The sequence below is a fragment of the Denticeps clupeoides genome, chromosome 17 (assembly GCF_900700375.1).
Source record: "Denticeps clupeoides chromosome 17, fDenClu1.1, whole genome shotgun sequence".
NCBI lineage: Eukaryota > Metazoa > Chordata > Actinopteri > Clupeiformes > Denticipitidae > Denticeps > Denticeps clupeoides.
In genome coordinates, this window is record NC_041723.1 from 6,996,963 (window position 1) to 7,012,079 (window position 15,117).

General features: G+C 43.7%; 1 protein-coding gene across 5 annotated transcripts; it reads left to right on the forward strand.

The window, feature by feature from the left end:
* The first annotated feature begins 1,650 nt into the window (after window positions 1-1,650).
* Window positions 1,651-9,105, forward strand: LOC114766954 (carbohydrate sulfotransferase 1). 5 transcript variants are annotated; one of them, XM_028958344.1, is made up of 4 exons: window positions 1,690-1,744; window positions 1,884-1,928; window positions 4,811-4,984; window positions 6,504-9,105. In XM_028958344.1, exons 3-4 carry the CDS (start codon window positions 4,846-4,848, stop codon window positions 7,643-7,645), a joined length of 1,281 nt encoding a protein of 426 aa, XP_028814177.1. In that variant the 5' UTR covers window positions 1,690-1,744; window positions 1,884-1,928; window positions 4,811-4,845; the 3' UTR covers window positions 7,646-9,105. The 5 variants fall into 5 exon arrangements, with proteins under 5 accessions (XP_028814174.1, XP_028814177.1, XP_028814175.1 ...); XM_028958342.1 differs by lacking the exon at window positions 1,884-1,928 and adding an exon at window positions 2,262-3,096 and having other exon boundaries at window positions 1,719-1,744; XM_028958343.1 differs by lacking the exons at window positions 1,690-1,744; window positions 1,884-1,928 and adding exons at window positions 2,296-2,311; window positions 2,932-3,096.
* Window positions 9,106-15,117: the final 6,012 nt, after the last annotated feature.

Here is a 15,117-nt window from a genome sequence, read left to right on the forward strand (position 1 = left end):
AGGTCTTTTGCTATTGGAGCATGGTCAGATCTGCCCCTCGATCAGCCGATATTAGAGAAAAGGAACTGCATCGCATCCACGTTTCCACAGGAATAAACCTCACAACAAAGGTCTCATCTAGCACCACAACACATTGGTTTCTTTTTGTTTCTAGTCTTGGTCAATTTATGTGTTTAAAAATGCATGTGTGTCTGTGTATGCATGTGAAATTCAATAATGCCACTAAATGGCAGTATATTTCACCCGGTCCCTTTTGTTCGTTTGTCTCTATGCACAGTACATTCCGGCCCGGGCACCGATCTCATTGGGGCCGGCGTGGCGGTGAAGGGAGCGGGGGCTGTGGAAGACGCCTCTGGGCACTACTCTGTTTTCTTCTCTCTCCTGCACATGAGAGGATCATACGATGTGTACCCACTGGCAATAATCCTGATTTCTACCGACGAAGAAAAAAAAAAAAAAGGCTCAATTATCTCTTCTGCCGTGGTATTGAGTGAAACAAAAGGCCCAAAGTAACTTTCCCATACTGTCTACTATAAATCTGAAAGCACATTAAACAGAGTCAGCCTCCCGGGAGTAATTGCGTTGTAATGGCCACAGCCCCAAAGGGACAGCAGTGGTAGAGCCGAACCTCGCCACTCTGCATCCCGCCGGCCAGAATCTTGCAGGAGCGGGGAGGTCACTGAGTCACGGTTCTGTCAGCCCCCCAGAGGGACAGAGAGAATGCTGGGCAAAGTCTGCCGCCAGCAGGCGAGGGGCGCAACCAGGCCGGCGGCCTACACAGCGGCAGAGGGCGGCGGAGCTTTCAGTAAAGAGAGAGGGAACATGCTCTTTTCACCTCATCGCCAGGCCTGCTCAGCCAGGGACGACGGGCCTGATATCGCACCGCTCTCTGTCTTTAATCGCACACACACATACAGAACCCTGAGTATAAGCAAGATGTGAAGTCCTGAGTGTATTTTGGAAGTCTTTTCTTTTAAATAAGAACCAGCACCTACTGGAGAAAGTGACCAGACAGCCCGAGGTATAATCACACAGACAAGTGCAACGCTGCCTGGCCAGTTCTCCTGGTGGCGAGGACGTAGTTCAAGGACTAGTATACCCACTGATACGGGAATATTATTATTATTATTATTTGAACTGATCCACATCACATCACAGGGCTATAAAGTGTCTTTCATTCACTATAATACATGGGATAATAACGATAATGATGTTTAAAATAAATAAATACATTCATGGTATTAGAGTGACTTACAATTAGTAGTGACAGGGACAGTCCGTCCCTGGAGACACTCAGGGTTAAGTGTCCTGCTCTGGGACACAATGGCAGTAAGTGGGGTTTGAACCTGTGATCTTCCTGTTCACACCCCAGCGTGTTACCCACTTGCCTACTATCACAAATAGGACAACGTTCCTCGGGGACCGTGGTGCATCGCACAGACACCACAAAGCAACACAAGATTGTGTTCCAGCTTGCGGGGCTACACACACACACACACACACACACACACACAAATACAATTACTACCGCGCAAGACAATGCAGCTGCAGGACTACTGCGGTGACGTAATGAAAAGTTATTAATACTGAATGTACAGAGGAGGGGCGTCCCCCCCCCCCCCCCCCCCCCCGCCGCCGTCTGCTGTCCGCGCGCCTTCCGTCTCCCGGTCAGAGCGCGCGCGCCGCCGCGACGCCGGGCTCGCGCCGCGGGAGCGTTTCGGTGACGGGAGCGTTTCGCGGCGAGGTAAGGCGTCGTTCTTTATCTCCCGCCTCCCCGCCGTGTGCAGCGTAGCCCGCGGCTGCTGGGCTGGAATTCCGCCGTTGTTGGCGGCTTTTTTTAAATGTATTTATTTATTTATTTATTTTTATAATGTTTTAAACAGCTTTAGACTCCGTAGACCGATGCGGCAAGTTTTGATTTTGCATTCGTGAGTAGTTCGAAGTACTACGACGTTCCCATTCACGCAATTAAGATTACTGTCATAACTGTTCCCATAATCCAAAGTTTTATTTATCCATAGCGGACTATGCATGAATATTAATATGAATTGCTGTCTTTTTATATATATATATGCAAAAGTGCATGCAAGTTATACGTTTAAATGATATGTGTGTAATTTGGTGCAACCGTTGGCAGTGATTTATGCATGAAATGTGGTAAAACCTCTTTGCCGTGCATGTCGTGCCAGTGAAGTGATGTACGGCTTCCCACGTCTCCCAGTAAAGTACTGCTGTGATTTCTCTCTTTGTCTGCATGCCAGCGCCTTGCCCCATTCACCTGAGGCGCATGCTACAGTACACAGTGGCACAGGTTGGCAGTGGGTGCGAGGGAGGCTGGCTCAGCCCTGGCTGAACGTGAGGGGGAAGCCTTGACAGATGGAGCTGGTGCCTGGAATGGTCGTGAGCCATTTTCGGTGTATACGCTGTGTTGTAAAAAAACAAGTGAAAAATAATTATAAAAACCAACGAATCAGACCTTAGCCAAGGTTCGCACACACCCTGTTGGGAGACCAACACACTCGCAAATCCTGCTTGTGCTGTTTTTTTCACCCTGAACCAGCAATTAGTGATCAAATTAGCGACAGATCCAACATGAATATAAAAATAGCTCATTCACCAGATTAAGTGCTTCGCGAGAAACAAATGAAAAAAACAACTCTCTCGTACAAATGCACGACGGCCGCTCCAATGATGCTTAGCTGAAAGCGCCACTTATTACATAAGTATTGCATAAATAAATTATTAATGAAAAGCGCTCTCGGTAATCGTGGGGTGTTGTTTGTGTGTTGGTGTGTGTGAAGACGGGGCGTGAGAGCTTTTTTGTCGGGGGGGGTCTGAACCTCTATGCCACTGCAAATGTAAGGCACTTCTACGTACCCATGAGTCATCAGTGTATCTCTCACCTCATCGTATCTCCCTTTACTCCCCCAGCACTGCAGGAAAATAACGTCTCCGGTGTTTTGAGGACAAGTTCCCCCCCGGCAATTTGGGGGGAAAAAAAAAAGGACACGGACAGCCTAGAAGGAGCAAATTGGAGCTAATTTCACGTGTTGACTGGGATATCGAACCTTTTGGAGGCTTCCCAGAATAGGCAAGGTAACAGAGGATGAGCGCCTCCAAATCTAATTGCTCTAATCCATAGATTTGGCTTCTGGTGCGGTATCGGGAGCCCTGGGATTGGGCGGCTCCTGGCCGGGCTTTGATTAGTAAATGAAAAACAAACGTGGTCCAGCATTTAAAGGCGGATACAGCAGATCGCGGATAATCACCGTGATCACCAGGGAGAAATTCCGAGACTGACCTGGATGGAGATTTTTTTACCCCTCATAACCTGCCGGTATCCTTTAAGCAGACTGTACTTACTTTACCACCGATTTGTACCACCACTGCACGTTTGACAGTGTCCGGCCTGCAATAAGGTATGAATTTACAATTCGTTGTCCCCCTGCTCAACACGCGCACCATTTTTCTATTCTTTCCTCGCCTTCTTTTTATTTTTTCTTCCCAGTGTGGGTGACAGCATAAAATAAAATAATATATATATCCACGGCGAAGAAAAAGCATTTATGTGCTGTCCATCATGCACCTAAGGATATTAACCTGCCACAGCAGCTGCGAACATATGTCACGGGTCAGAAAGGATTTAGAGCCCCGCAGCGGGAGTGAAGGTGTGTGTGGGTATGTGGGGAGGAATTGGGAGAGATCTGGGACAGAGTCAGATCATGCTTTCTTTTTACCCTTTTTATACCTTGTTGGTATAATTTATACCACGTGGGGTCCCGGTTTTGATGGTCAATTTCCGTCTGGTTATTTTAGGAGGGGAGCATATCATCTGTGCAATACCTGATATGGCCACTCACCCTCTCCTCATCTGTTGCCATGATGAAACCTTCTAATGTCCTGCATCCTCCAGTATAGCTCACAGACAGTTCAACAGCCTTTACATTTAAGTGGGGCTGACAAAGTAAATGTACCCCCCTCCATCCCTGCCTGGCCAAAATGGGGTGATGTAGTGATCCAGCATCTCCAGTGGGTGACTGCGGGCAGGGTGTGCAAGTGGTGTGTCTAGTGCAGCTGTATTTCTCTGTGCCTGAGTAGTGTGTGGCAGATGAAAGGCGGTGTGTCCAGTTCCTGATGGAAAGGCGGGGCCTTGAAATGCTTGTATTGGAGTGTTGAAGTGCAAAATTGGTTTGAATCTATTTTATAGGAACCGGAGGTGGTCTATACATTTACGGCATTAAAACGTAATTTTGTATTTATCCACACAATGCTAGTAAGTGGGGCTTGAACCTGTGACTTTGTGGTCTTCTGGTTCATACATTTCCATTTCCAGCATTTATCAGACGCCCTTATCCAGAGCGACTTACAATCAGTATTTACAGGGACAGTCTCTGGAGCAATTTAGGGTTAAGTGTCTTGCTCAGGGACACAATGGTAGTAAGTGGGATTCGAACCCGGGTCTTCTGGCTAATAGGCGAGTTTGTTACCCACCCACCCGTAATCAGAAGGTTGTGGGTTCGAATCCCGAACTGGCAAGGTACTACTGAAGTGCCACTGATCAAGGTACCGCCCCCCCACACCGTGTGCTGTGCTGCAGTGTTTCACATTGACAGTCACTTCACTTTCACTTTTTTTCCACTGTGGTGTGTTATATTGTGTCATTCTGGTTCCAAAACGATGAGCCTTGTATATAATATTCTGTGTATTGGCTGTTGACCAGCTTACGAAGTGATAAATGTTCCCCTTTAAATATTTGGTCAGAGCGTCCAGTTATAAACTAGTAAAATCAGGTGTGCTTTTTGCTCTCCAGTCTTCAGCGTGGAGGATGTAGGGTGAGGCTGTAGCATGGAGTGCTCCTGGAAGATGGTGCTGCTGCTGGTGTGTGCCTCCCTGGGGGTGCAGTACACCGCTATTCGCTCCCTCAGGGACTCCTTCCCCGCCTCCTGCCAGGGGTCCAGCACCTGCCAAACACGCCAGCCCAAAGGTAGGTCTTTCAACTAAGATATCCGTGCTCTAGTTCAATAATTCACACATTCTCAGAATGCAGGGATGTTACAGAGGCTGTGGACTGGTGTATAGATAATTTTTTTTTTTTTTTTTTAACCAACAGCCTCTCCGTCCCTATTACACACATGAATGTCATGGCAGAATATGAACTAAACAGCCAGTAGAGGGGGCTCCATCTGTTAATGGGGAATTGCGATAAATGACAGAAACAGTTGCATAATAACCGAATATTTTAAACCAAAGGCAGGGAAGCGAAATAACACGTGCTTCATAAAAAGTTTCTTGTTATGCATGGAGGTTAATACTAATACTAGTTTTGGACTAATGCTCTGTGGGCAATTCACCAAATTTGAACTGTGAAATGAAACAATTATTGGTCTTTGTATCCAGGGCAAGTCGTAGCATGCCTGAAAGGGCGAGAGGTATTATGACAATATATTTGACAATTAACCTATAATTAATCTGAAATAATCTTCAGTAGTATCCTGTTTGGGCTTTTAATAAGGGACTTCACATGCAAAATTATCCTCTCTACACACACACAAACTATCAACCCCCACACACACCTCTTAATCAAAAGTAATTATAAGTATCCGTCTCCACAGAAGCCATTAATGTTTAACAGTACTTCCACAGTGGAGTGCGTCTGGCACGCATACTTCATATGTGTTTATGCCCTCTGTGTTATGACTGTAAATAGATTATATTTGTCCTTTAATCTTTCCTTTTCAAAGGCTGCCAGCAGACTATGCAGTGATCATTTCCCTCATCACTTATGGTTTTATACCCCTGCAATATTGAAAAGCAAAAACAAGAACCCCAAGCGTAAAATAAAGTGCAGTGGTAAGCAGCTAATTTAATGCCTGAATAAAAAAAAAAAAAAAAGAAGCAGTAATTAAAACCAACTAGCTACTTCAAGCTGTGTTTAAGTATGTGCTTTTTCTTTGTCCCTCCCAGCAGAAGTTGCACTGTGTAAAAAAAATGAACAGAATGTTCAGTACCAGGCCAAAGTCTCGAGCCATCCCTCATATCTTCATATTGTGTTTTTCAAAAAGCTGCTCTTAAGCAATTTACACAGTGCTAAACTACACAAGAACTGAAAACCAATTCAAATCATCATCAGCATGTATGGAGGTCAGGAAAGAAGGGCAACAGTGAGCATCTACAGCCCTCTATAAAACATGGAGGAGGCCAGTAGGGGTTGGGGATCTTGTGAAAGATGATGGAATTTTGAATGCAGATTCTGATCCTCCATGCACTGCCAAAGCTTTTTGGAACTCTGTGTTATATACTGTATGTTTATACTTGTATGTTTTTACATGTTTGCAATGATTCGCTGATCCTATTGGCTCTTTTTTAAGCAGAATATAGTGAAAATGATGGCTGGCTTGAGACTTTTCTGTGTTCTGTGTCTGGGTCTAGCCAGTTCTCAACTTGGGTCCAATTAGACATGATCCTATTATGTCACATCTTTGTTCCTCCCCTCTCATCCCCAGAGTCCAGGTGGAGATCACCGTGCGACGAGAGTCTGTTTCCCGTGGAGACCACGACGTCCTTGACGAGGCGGCACATCCTCTTGTTTGCCACCACCCGCAGCGGATCCTCATTCACAGGCCAGCTCCTCAACCAGCACCCTGGAATATTCTATGTGTTCGAACCTCTCTACCACGTGCAGCAGGCCTTTACTAACTCCAGCAGCAGACTGCAACGGACGCTGGACCGCAGAGCCCTGCTGGGGGCCTATCGGGACCTCCTCCTTAACCTCTACACCTGCGACCTCAGCTTCCTGGAGAATTACATCCGTCCTGAGCCTCAGGACCATCTCACGGGTTCCTTTTTCCGCCGGAGCTCCAGCCACGCCCTGTGTTCCCCACCAGTGTGCCAAGAAGGCTCTGAGGAGACCCTGGAAGGTCAGCCCGATGAGACGTGGTGTCCCAAAAAGTGCCGGGCCCTTAATCTCACACTGGCATCTTTGGCGTGTCAAGAGCGGGGTCATGTCGCGATCAAGACAGTGCGGATCCCAGAGGTGGGTGACCTGCGAACCCTAACTGAAGATCCACGACTGGATTTGAAAATCATCCACCTGGTCCGGGACCCCAGAGCCATCCTGTCCTCTAGGATGACCGCCTTTGCTGATCAGTTTCGTGCCTGGAGGATCTGGAACGCCACAGGGCGGCAGCCACGGTACGTAGACCTCACCCAGATCACCCGTACCTGCAGGGACATGGAGGAGTCTACTGAGACTGGCCTGCAGAGGCCCGCGTGGCTCCGGGGACACTACCTACTGGTGCGTTATGAAGACTTAGCCCTAAACCCTGAAAAAAAGACCAGGGAGATCTACCAATTCCTGGGACTGGATCTGGACCACAGGGTGCTCACATGGATCGCCCAGAACACCAACGTCAGCACCCCATCATCATCCTCGGAGTGGAACTACAAGTACTCCACGGCCAGGGACTCCCGAGCCACGGCTGAGAGCTGGAGACACCATCTGGGCTTTGACATTGTGAGGACAGTGCAGAATCTGTGCAACAGCACCTTGTCCCTCCTGGGCTACAGGCCAGCACAGTCTGTGAACGATCTGAGGAACTTGTCCAAGAGCTTGGTGGAGCCCAGAGGTTTCCATCCTGTTCGGTAACAATGACCGCTGTGGACACGGTCTCCTCATGCAACAGCATCACTCCCTTTGTCGGAGGAAGGCTCAGAGTTGGCGATGATATACATCATAGCAAGAATCATGGACACAATCCAACCAAGAGACACAGATCTGACACATTTTCCCTCTTCCTTGCGTTCGTTGGCCACGTTTCATTCAATTTTCAGTTTTCCATTACAGCGTTTGTCAAACCTGCTGGGTTCCACCTCAGCTCTATCAGAATGTTAAGGTCACTGGAAAGGAAGGGAATTCATGCTTCACTTTATACTGCACACTATTTTCTAGGTTACTGCATGTGCTTTGACATTTCTGAATATTTCTGAAAGAGGGTTCTTTTTTTCTTTTCTTATTTCTTCTGAATGCTGTGCTTTGCCTTCACTACATTTCCTCTGAGGCCGATCATCCATGTTCTGCTGAGGATGGTGAAGCGCTGGCCATATCTCATGTGCACCGTAGTGCAAACCTGAATGTCAGCATAAAAATGCACATGGAAGGAAAGATTAGGCAGTGACAGCATTGATCGCAATTGCAGTTTTATTGCAACGTTGCCTGTCAATTTTGTGTGTTTGCAAAGAGGAGCAAATAGAATGGAAAGGGGGGTTATGGGGGCTCGGCTCGCATCCACATGCAGCATCTGGGTACAATTCTGTAACGTATTAGGTGCTGGAAGACACAAATGGCACTAGGCCACCCTGGCAGAGTCTTCATTTTAATGCATGCTTTATTCTCCATTCTTTGATGGCCTTGTGTTACCTGAAGGCTAATTTCAGCTTATTCTTCCATTTCAAATTCAAACGTGGAATAAATTGACCATTTCACTTTTGGAAAAAAAGATGTTGTAGCATTTCATGATTTGACAGAGGAGATTAAAGGATGTCTATATGTGTAAAGATCCCACTGTCTGCATTGTTTACTACTCCCAAATTAAAATGATTCAATTTTTTTATGTTTTTTTCCCCCTTTTTTCCCATTCTAACTTAAAGGGATAAATTGGCCATTTCCCACATGATACACCATTTGATTTTTCTGCCATAGGAGATTAAAGGGTGCCTACATGTTTAAAAATGTCACTGTCTGCATTGCAACCCACCTAAAATTATGAAAATGTAATTTTTTAATGAGGTGCATATTAAATACGGCTGAAACTGTTTCTTTAACTGCTATTTACCTGATGGACTCTGCCAGAAGTGAGTAGCACTAACTTAAGTAGCAGAAGATAAAAGAAAATCATAATTTGGAGAGCTCAGTCATGAAGACTAATGAATAGTAAACACAATGTATTAAGCATTGTTTGAGTTTTTTCAATGTTCATGTCTAAATATAAATATTTGGTTCTAAACCATGAATAAAACGAAAATACATGATTTTGTGAGAGTCCAGTGTTCATGCCTGGATTTTCAGGCTTTGTTGTGTTTAATAGCACAAGTCTGTACATGTGGAGAAATGGCAGGATGCTGTGAGTGGTCTGTATGTATTTGCTGCCACGTGGAGTGCTTTGCCTTGATTTTATATTGGAAATTAAATGTGTGTTTAAAAAAGAAAGAAACATGTGCCTTTCTCTGTTATTTTTTTAAGAGGAAGAATGGTAAGAAAGTCACATGTTCAATCCTACACCTGCACTCTCTTATTGAAATGGCAGGCTTCTTAAACCAACATGCCGCAAGATGTGGACACTTTAAGAGGGTAAATCTGACATCTGTTGAAACATATCACTTAGCAATAAAGACAGCATTGCTCTGCTGACATCTCAGGTCAGAGAATGTAAACACACAAAAGATATAGCTTTTTTATAAGATAAAAGGCACTAGGGGAGTCATATGAAAATTTAAAACTAAATTCATCTTACTAGATATCAAAATGAGCTATGCAATTAAACGCATACACAAAGGTCACATAGGTGGGATAACCCAATATATAAAATTATCTTTAATTAAGCTCTATATTTACATTATATCTGAAGAACACTAAGCATTGTTTGTTTGGAACAATTAACAGTAGCTCAATATTACATCTGATTAGTCATACTATACATTAAAATAATTGAGGAGTTATGACATTGCATCATGCATGATTAATTATATTCAGTATGCTCATGTAGAAAACACAGCATAACAACACTGGCATGTACAGGGTTAAACCGGACCAGCAGGGATAATCTTCCACAGTATACAATCGCTCTCTGCCCCTGGGCTGCTGACTCTAGGGAAGCTTCTTCACTGCCCCGAGGAATATATCGCCGGAGGAAAACTCAATAGAGACAGGATTTAAGATGGTGGGAAAAGAGACGCCATTTCTCTTTGAACTTAATCTGCGAGGCTATACAAACTGGCAGTAAAGCAGAGTTTATGACACCCTTGGAGGAGCGTTTCACTGGCTTTTTCCAGCCCCCTTGACACACAGAGAGCCAGCGGTTGCCTGCGTCAGCCGTACAACTAATGGGCAATTTCTCCACAGCCAGAACCTGCCTCCCCTCCCTTCTTTAACTTGCTGCCATGCTGAAATGTGCCGTACCATGTGGTGAGCAAAGGACACCGTTTCCACTACGAAAGTCATTTTTGTGTTAAATTATTTTTTCCATCCTTGTGAAACACAACAACACACAATGACATGTGATCTCTGCTTTTATCCAAGTCCATGCAGAAGAAGTGAGCAGCCATGAAGAGCAGTCATGGTCAAGAGTACCTTAGTGGCACTTGGCTGGTTGGTGTGACTTTTCAGTAACAGGACGACTTCATCTGCCTTCATTCTAAAGGGTTCTTGTAAAAACATTAAACGTTAAACTCCAGGAGGGAACGTGTTTGAGTGTAGTTTAAACGATGCGAGAGATGCAGTCGGCAGATGGGAGAAAGTTGTAGAAATTCAACCATCACTGCAGCCTTCCACCATACAGGGTTTTATGGCAGAGTGGACTGACGGAAGCCTCTCCTCAGTGCAAAACACATGAAAGCCTGCATGGAGTTTGCTAAAAAATCACCGGAAGGAAACACTGAAATACACAATGAAATGTGTCCTCTGCTTTTAACCCATCACCCTTGGTGAGCAGTGGGCAGCCATGACAGGCACCTTGGATTCGAACCGGCAACCTTCTTATTATGGGGCTGCTTCCTCATGTGGCACATGTGGCACCACTGCCACATGAGAGCAAGATAGAACTTTTTGGCTTTAATTCTAAGCAGTATGTATGGTGGTGGCAGCATCATGCTGTGGGGGTGTTTTGCAGCTGCAGGGACAGGACGACCGGTTGCCATCGATCCAAGTAAATCTGGCCAAGTACAAAGATATCCTGGACGAAAACTTTCTCCAGAGCGCTCAGGACCTCAGACTCGGCCGAATGTTTACCTTCCAACAAGAAAATAACCCTAAGCACACAGCAAAAATAATGGAGTGGCTTCACAAAAACTCTGACTGTGACTCTTCTTGAATGGCCCAGCCAGAGCCCTGACTTAAACCCAAATGAGCATCTCTGGAAAGACCTTAAAATGGCTGTCTACTAACGTTCACCATCCAACCTGACAGAACAGGAGAGGGTCTGCAAGGAGGAATGGAAGATCTCTAGACCCAAGTTTGACAAATTTGTTGCATCTTTCCCAAAAAGACTCATGGCTGTATTAGATCATAAGGGAGCTTCTACTAAAAACTGAGCAAAGGGTCTGAATACTTAGGTGATAGTTTGATTATGTGATAGTTTAGTTTTTCTTTGTTAATAAATGTCAATATGGGGTCAATATATATATGCACCAACGATTGATGCTGATACCTTGGCCGGATGTAAATTAAACAAAATATTTTTCTCTCTTTTGGCTTTTTACTGCTGAAAAGAATGGAATGAATGAGTGTTTATCGTTTTTTTCTCTGCTCCGGGCAAGCCGGATGTTTATGAAGGCATTGGCGCTGTTTTTAAGAGCAAGACCTGCCCTGTGCGTTAGTATTCTCTGTGCCAATGCCACAGAGGCCAGGAGTAAAAGTCTACTGATGCTGCAGCACTCAGAACTCAATGGTGCTTATAAACGAGTCCACTTGAGAAGGCTTTCAAAATAACTCTCACTTTCTTTCACACTCAGACTCACACACACCAGTCATAAATACACACACTTTAATTGAACACTGGAGAGGAAAGTCAGTTTTGGCACAAATCAATAAAAGCCTAATCTTATTCACTCGTCTCTGCGGCCTACTAAAGCATTTTCATCAATCTCAATCGGTGCCATGGTGCAACAAATACCATATTTCATTAAAATATCTGCTGTATATATGGATGAATTAAATTACTGTCATGTTTGATTTTTATAGGCCATGTATTTTTAATGGGATGTTCAAGTCACAGGTTCAGCTAAAAAAGTGAAATCCTGCTGAAAGGAAACCTTGAAACATGAATAAAAAGATTCTATCTGCAGTTTATGAGGTGTGGGGTTGTGTACAGCAGAGACAAAGTCATATTTTAAAAAAATGCAACTACAAAAAAATATTGTTTGATTTTCATTTTGCCTTAATAATGCACATTTCTACCTTCAGATTTATCCAAACAACACACATCATAGTCTGCTGTAAACAACTGCATGCTTCATCCAAGCTTCCATTACAACTTTCATGAAGGTTCACATAATTAGGATAATTAAATGCACAGTTGACCACCACAGTTGCCTGTCAGGATGTGAATCATGCTTGACGAGGGCACACAATGACTGCTAAATTGCTTCAGTTACTGATTGATCATACTGGTTGCTTGTAATGTTGTTTAAAGCAATAAGCCTCATGAATTTTTTATGGTGAACACTTTCTGTTTTATACCAGAGGGAAGCTATTTATAGTCATTTGGGAGACTTGTGTGTAGACTGCTCTACAAAGAGCTGTGTTCTGCCAACAAAGGGAATAAAGTTAAAGGCAAAACTTGTTTTTTTAAATCACAAAACACTGTGGGTGAGATTTTTAAACACTTCAAACTGGGGTTTGTTTGAAAAAAAAACATTTGACATTGGTTCTAAGTAGAACAGGACTTAGATACATGTAATTGCCTATGCTGTAAATAAATTCCATAGAAATGATGGAATTGCCAAATCAAACAATGCAGGAAAAACAATTATCCATACTTGAATCAAACTAAAATATTTCTTATTAACACAATAAAGCATTTGTTTGTCCAAACATTGAATAGGTGAAGAATAAGAAGAAGATAGCCAGGTTTACGATGCAATATGTTTAATAATCAGAATTTGAAAAAAGAAGAATCTGTGTTTAACTTGCATAATAGGCATTAGTTAAAATAGTTTTGTTGATGATGATATGTCACTTACTGTATTTGATGGTATTTTGGACTATATTGGTTTGTTCCGCCACCACAGCGACTCCACCATCACATTTAATAAACTGCAAAGTTTATGTGCCTACCTCTGTCTTTTATGCCCAAATATGAATGTGGATGTCAGTAAGTTGCATGATATATGCACGTTGATATTTTATACATATCGATGCTGATCTGCAAGAAATAACCGACAGAGAGCAAGGACATTGTAAATGAAAGGTATTGCATGTTAAAATTGTAATGTATATGTATTCTCAATGTAATAATATGTAATGTGAAAACATTTATGGAATTGTATTTAGTATTTGGCCATCACTCTATCCCAACCCTGAAGGTATCATAATGGTAATCACATTCATTCAGACTACAATAGCTACCCAGTTATACTAATAGAACTGGGAAGATCACATCTTCATTTTATTTATTCTGTAACTTTCCTTATTCTGTGATTATTAATTTATACCAGTTATATACCGTTCCCTCTGTCGTCTTTCTTTTTTTAATTTAAAGTTTTATATCTTGAGGCTTTGACCTAACTTGATTCCCTGAGACATTCCCTGTGAAACGGAAAGGTCACCATGGTTATAAGGAATTGGACAGAGAATGTTTTCATCAAGTATACTGTTGTTCATTCAGTGCGTTTGTGCTCCAGCAACAAAATTCAGCTACTTATGCCCCAAACCCCCCACCCCCCCACAGCACTCACTGTCAAAAATCCACTTTGCACAGAACAGGATTTTGACCACCCTAAGAGCCACTAAAGGCCAATGGTGGCACAGAAAAGCTCCTTGTTGAAAGGATGAAACCCTTGGAGGAACTCCGAGTGCTTCCTCACCTGCGTACAGCCTGCCCAGTCATTAAGGAACCACAGAACTTCAAAAAAATCAATTATTCCCGCTGAGACAGAGGAGCCAGGCTGATGTACAAATGGAACATTTTCTGATTGGTCCACTTTAAGACAGGTCAGAGAGAAAAGCAGGTGTGGCATCAGTGGTACATGCTGAGAAACGGTCATAACTTGTGAGAAGACTAATATTTTAATCCAGTAGAGCATTGAAATTCTGTCCAGATCCGCAAAAAGGACGAAAACGAAACTAGGGCTGGCAGAAGGAAAAAATTATTATGGTGACATTTAGACTAGATCAGACAGTTCACACCCGGTGGAATTCTGGGGAAATCAATGATATGGAGCTATAACTCAATCATAGCCTGTTAACTCTGCAGTTAAAGTAGAAGTGAAGTGATACACAGCAAAGCACATGGTGACACAACGAAATGTGTCCTCTTCTTTTAACCATCACCCTTGGTGAGCAGTAGGCTCCCGGGGAGCAGTGTGTGGGGACGATGCTTTGCTCAGTGGCACCTCAGTGGCACCTTGGCGGATCATGATTCGAACCGGGAACCTTCAGATTACAGGACCGCTTCCTTAACCGCTAGGTCACCACTGCCCCTCTTCAGTGTCTCTGTAGACTTTTGTAGGATTTAACAGATAACATTGGAATTTGTGTTAATTTGTGTTTTTCTTCACACTCTCCATACTGAATCCCAGCCTTCTTTCCTATCTTTTTTATTTAAATTTAAAAGGGTAAATCAAAGTTCAATATGTGAAACCTTTGTTCCTTTGTTCAATATATGAAACCTTATCTTTGTTTGAATCCCATGTTTGAATCCTGGTTCTGACTTTGTGGTTGCAGGTGTCTCTTGGGATCTCTAGGTTCCTCCTGCCATCCAAGGCCGTGTACACTAGGAGCACTGGTCACTCTAAATTGGCCATAACTGTGAGTGTGTGAGTGAATGTTGTGTGAGTCTTGCAGCTAGCTGACCCACCCTGCACCTTATGTCCCAGTAAGGGCTTCCGGCAGCAGAAACCCTGAGTAGGAATAAGGAGGTATGGATACAGAGTGGGTGAGTGAATGGCCTAATGCCTACACGAATTGTAGGTGGTGACCTTGCCTGACCCCGAGCACACCATCTATAAATGATAAAAAAACAACCATATCTGGGCTGGGAGGAACATTTGTCTTCACATTTTTTTCCTGTATTTGCCGCCTCACCTTCCTCTGAATCAGTTTGAACCAGAAATGTCAGAAATCCTGCAATGAATTCTATACTGCGTTCATCTTCAGAGAAAACTCTCATCCATTATTCACACACA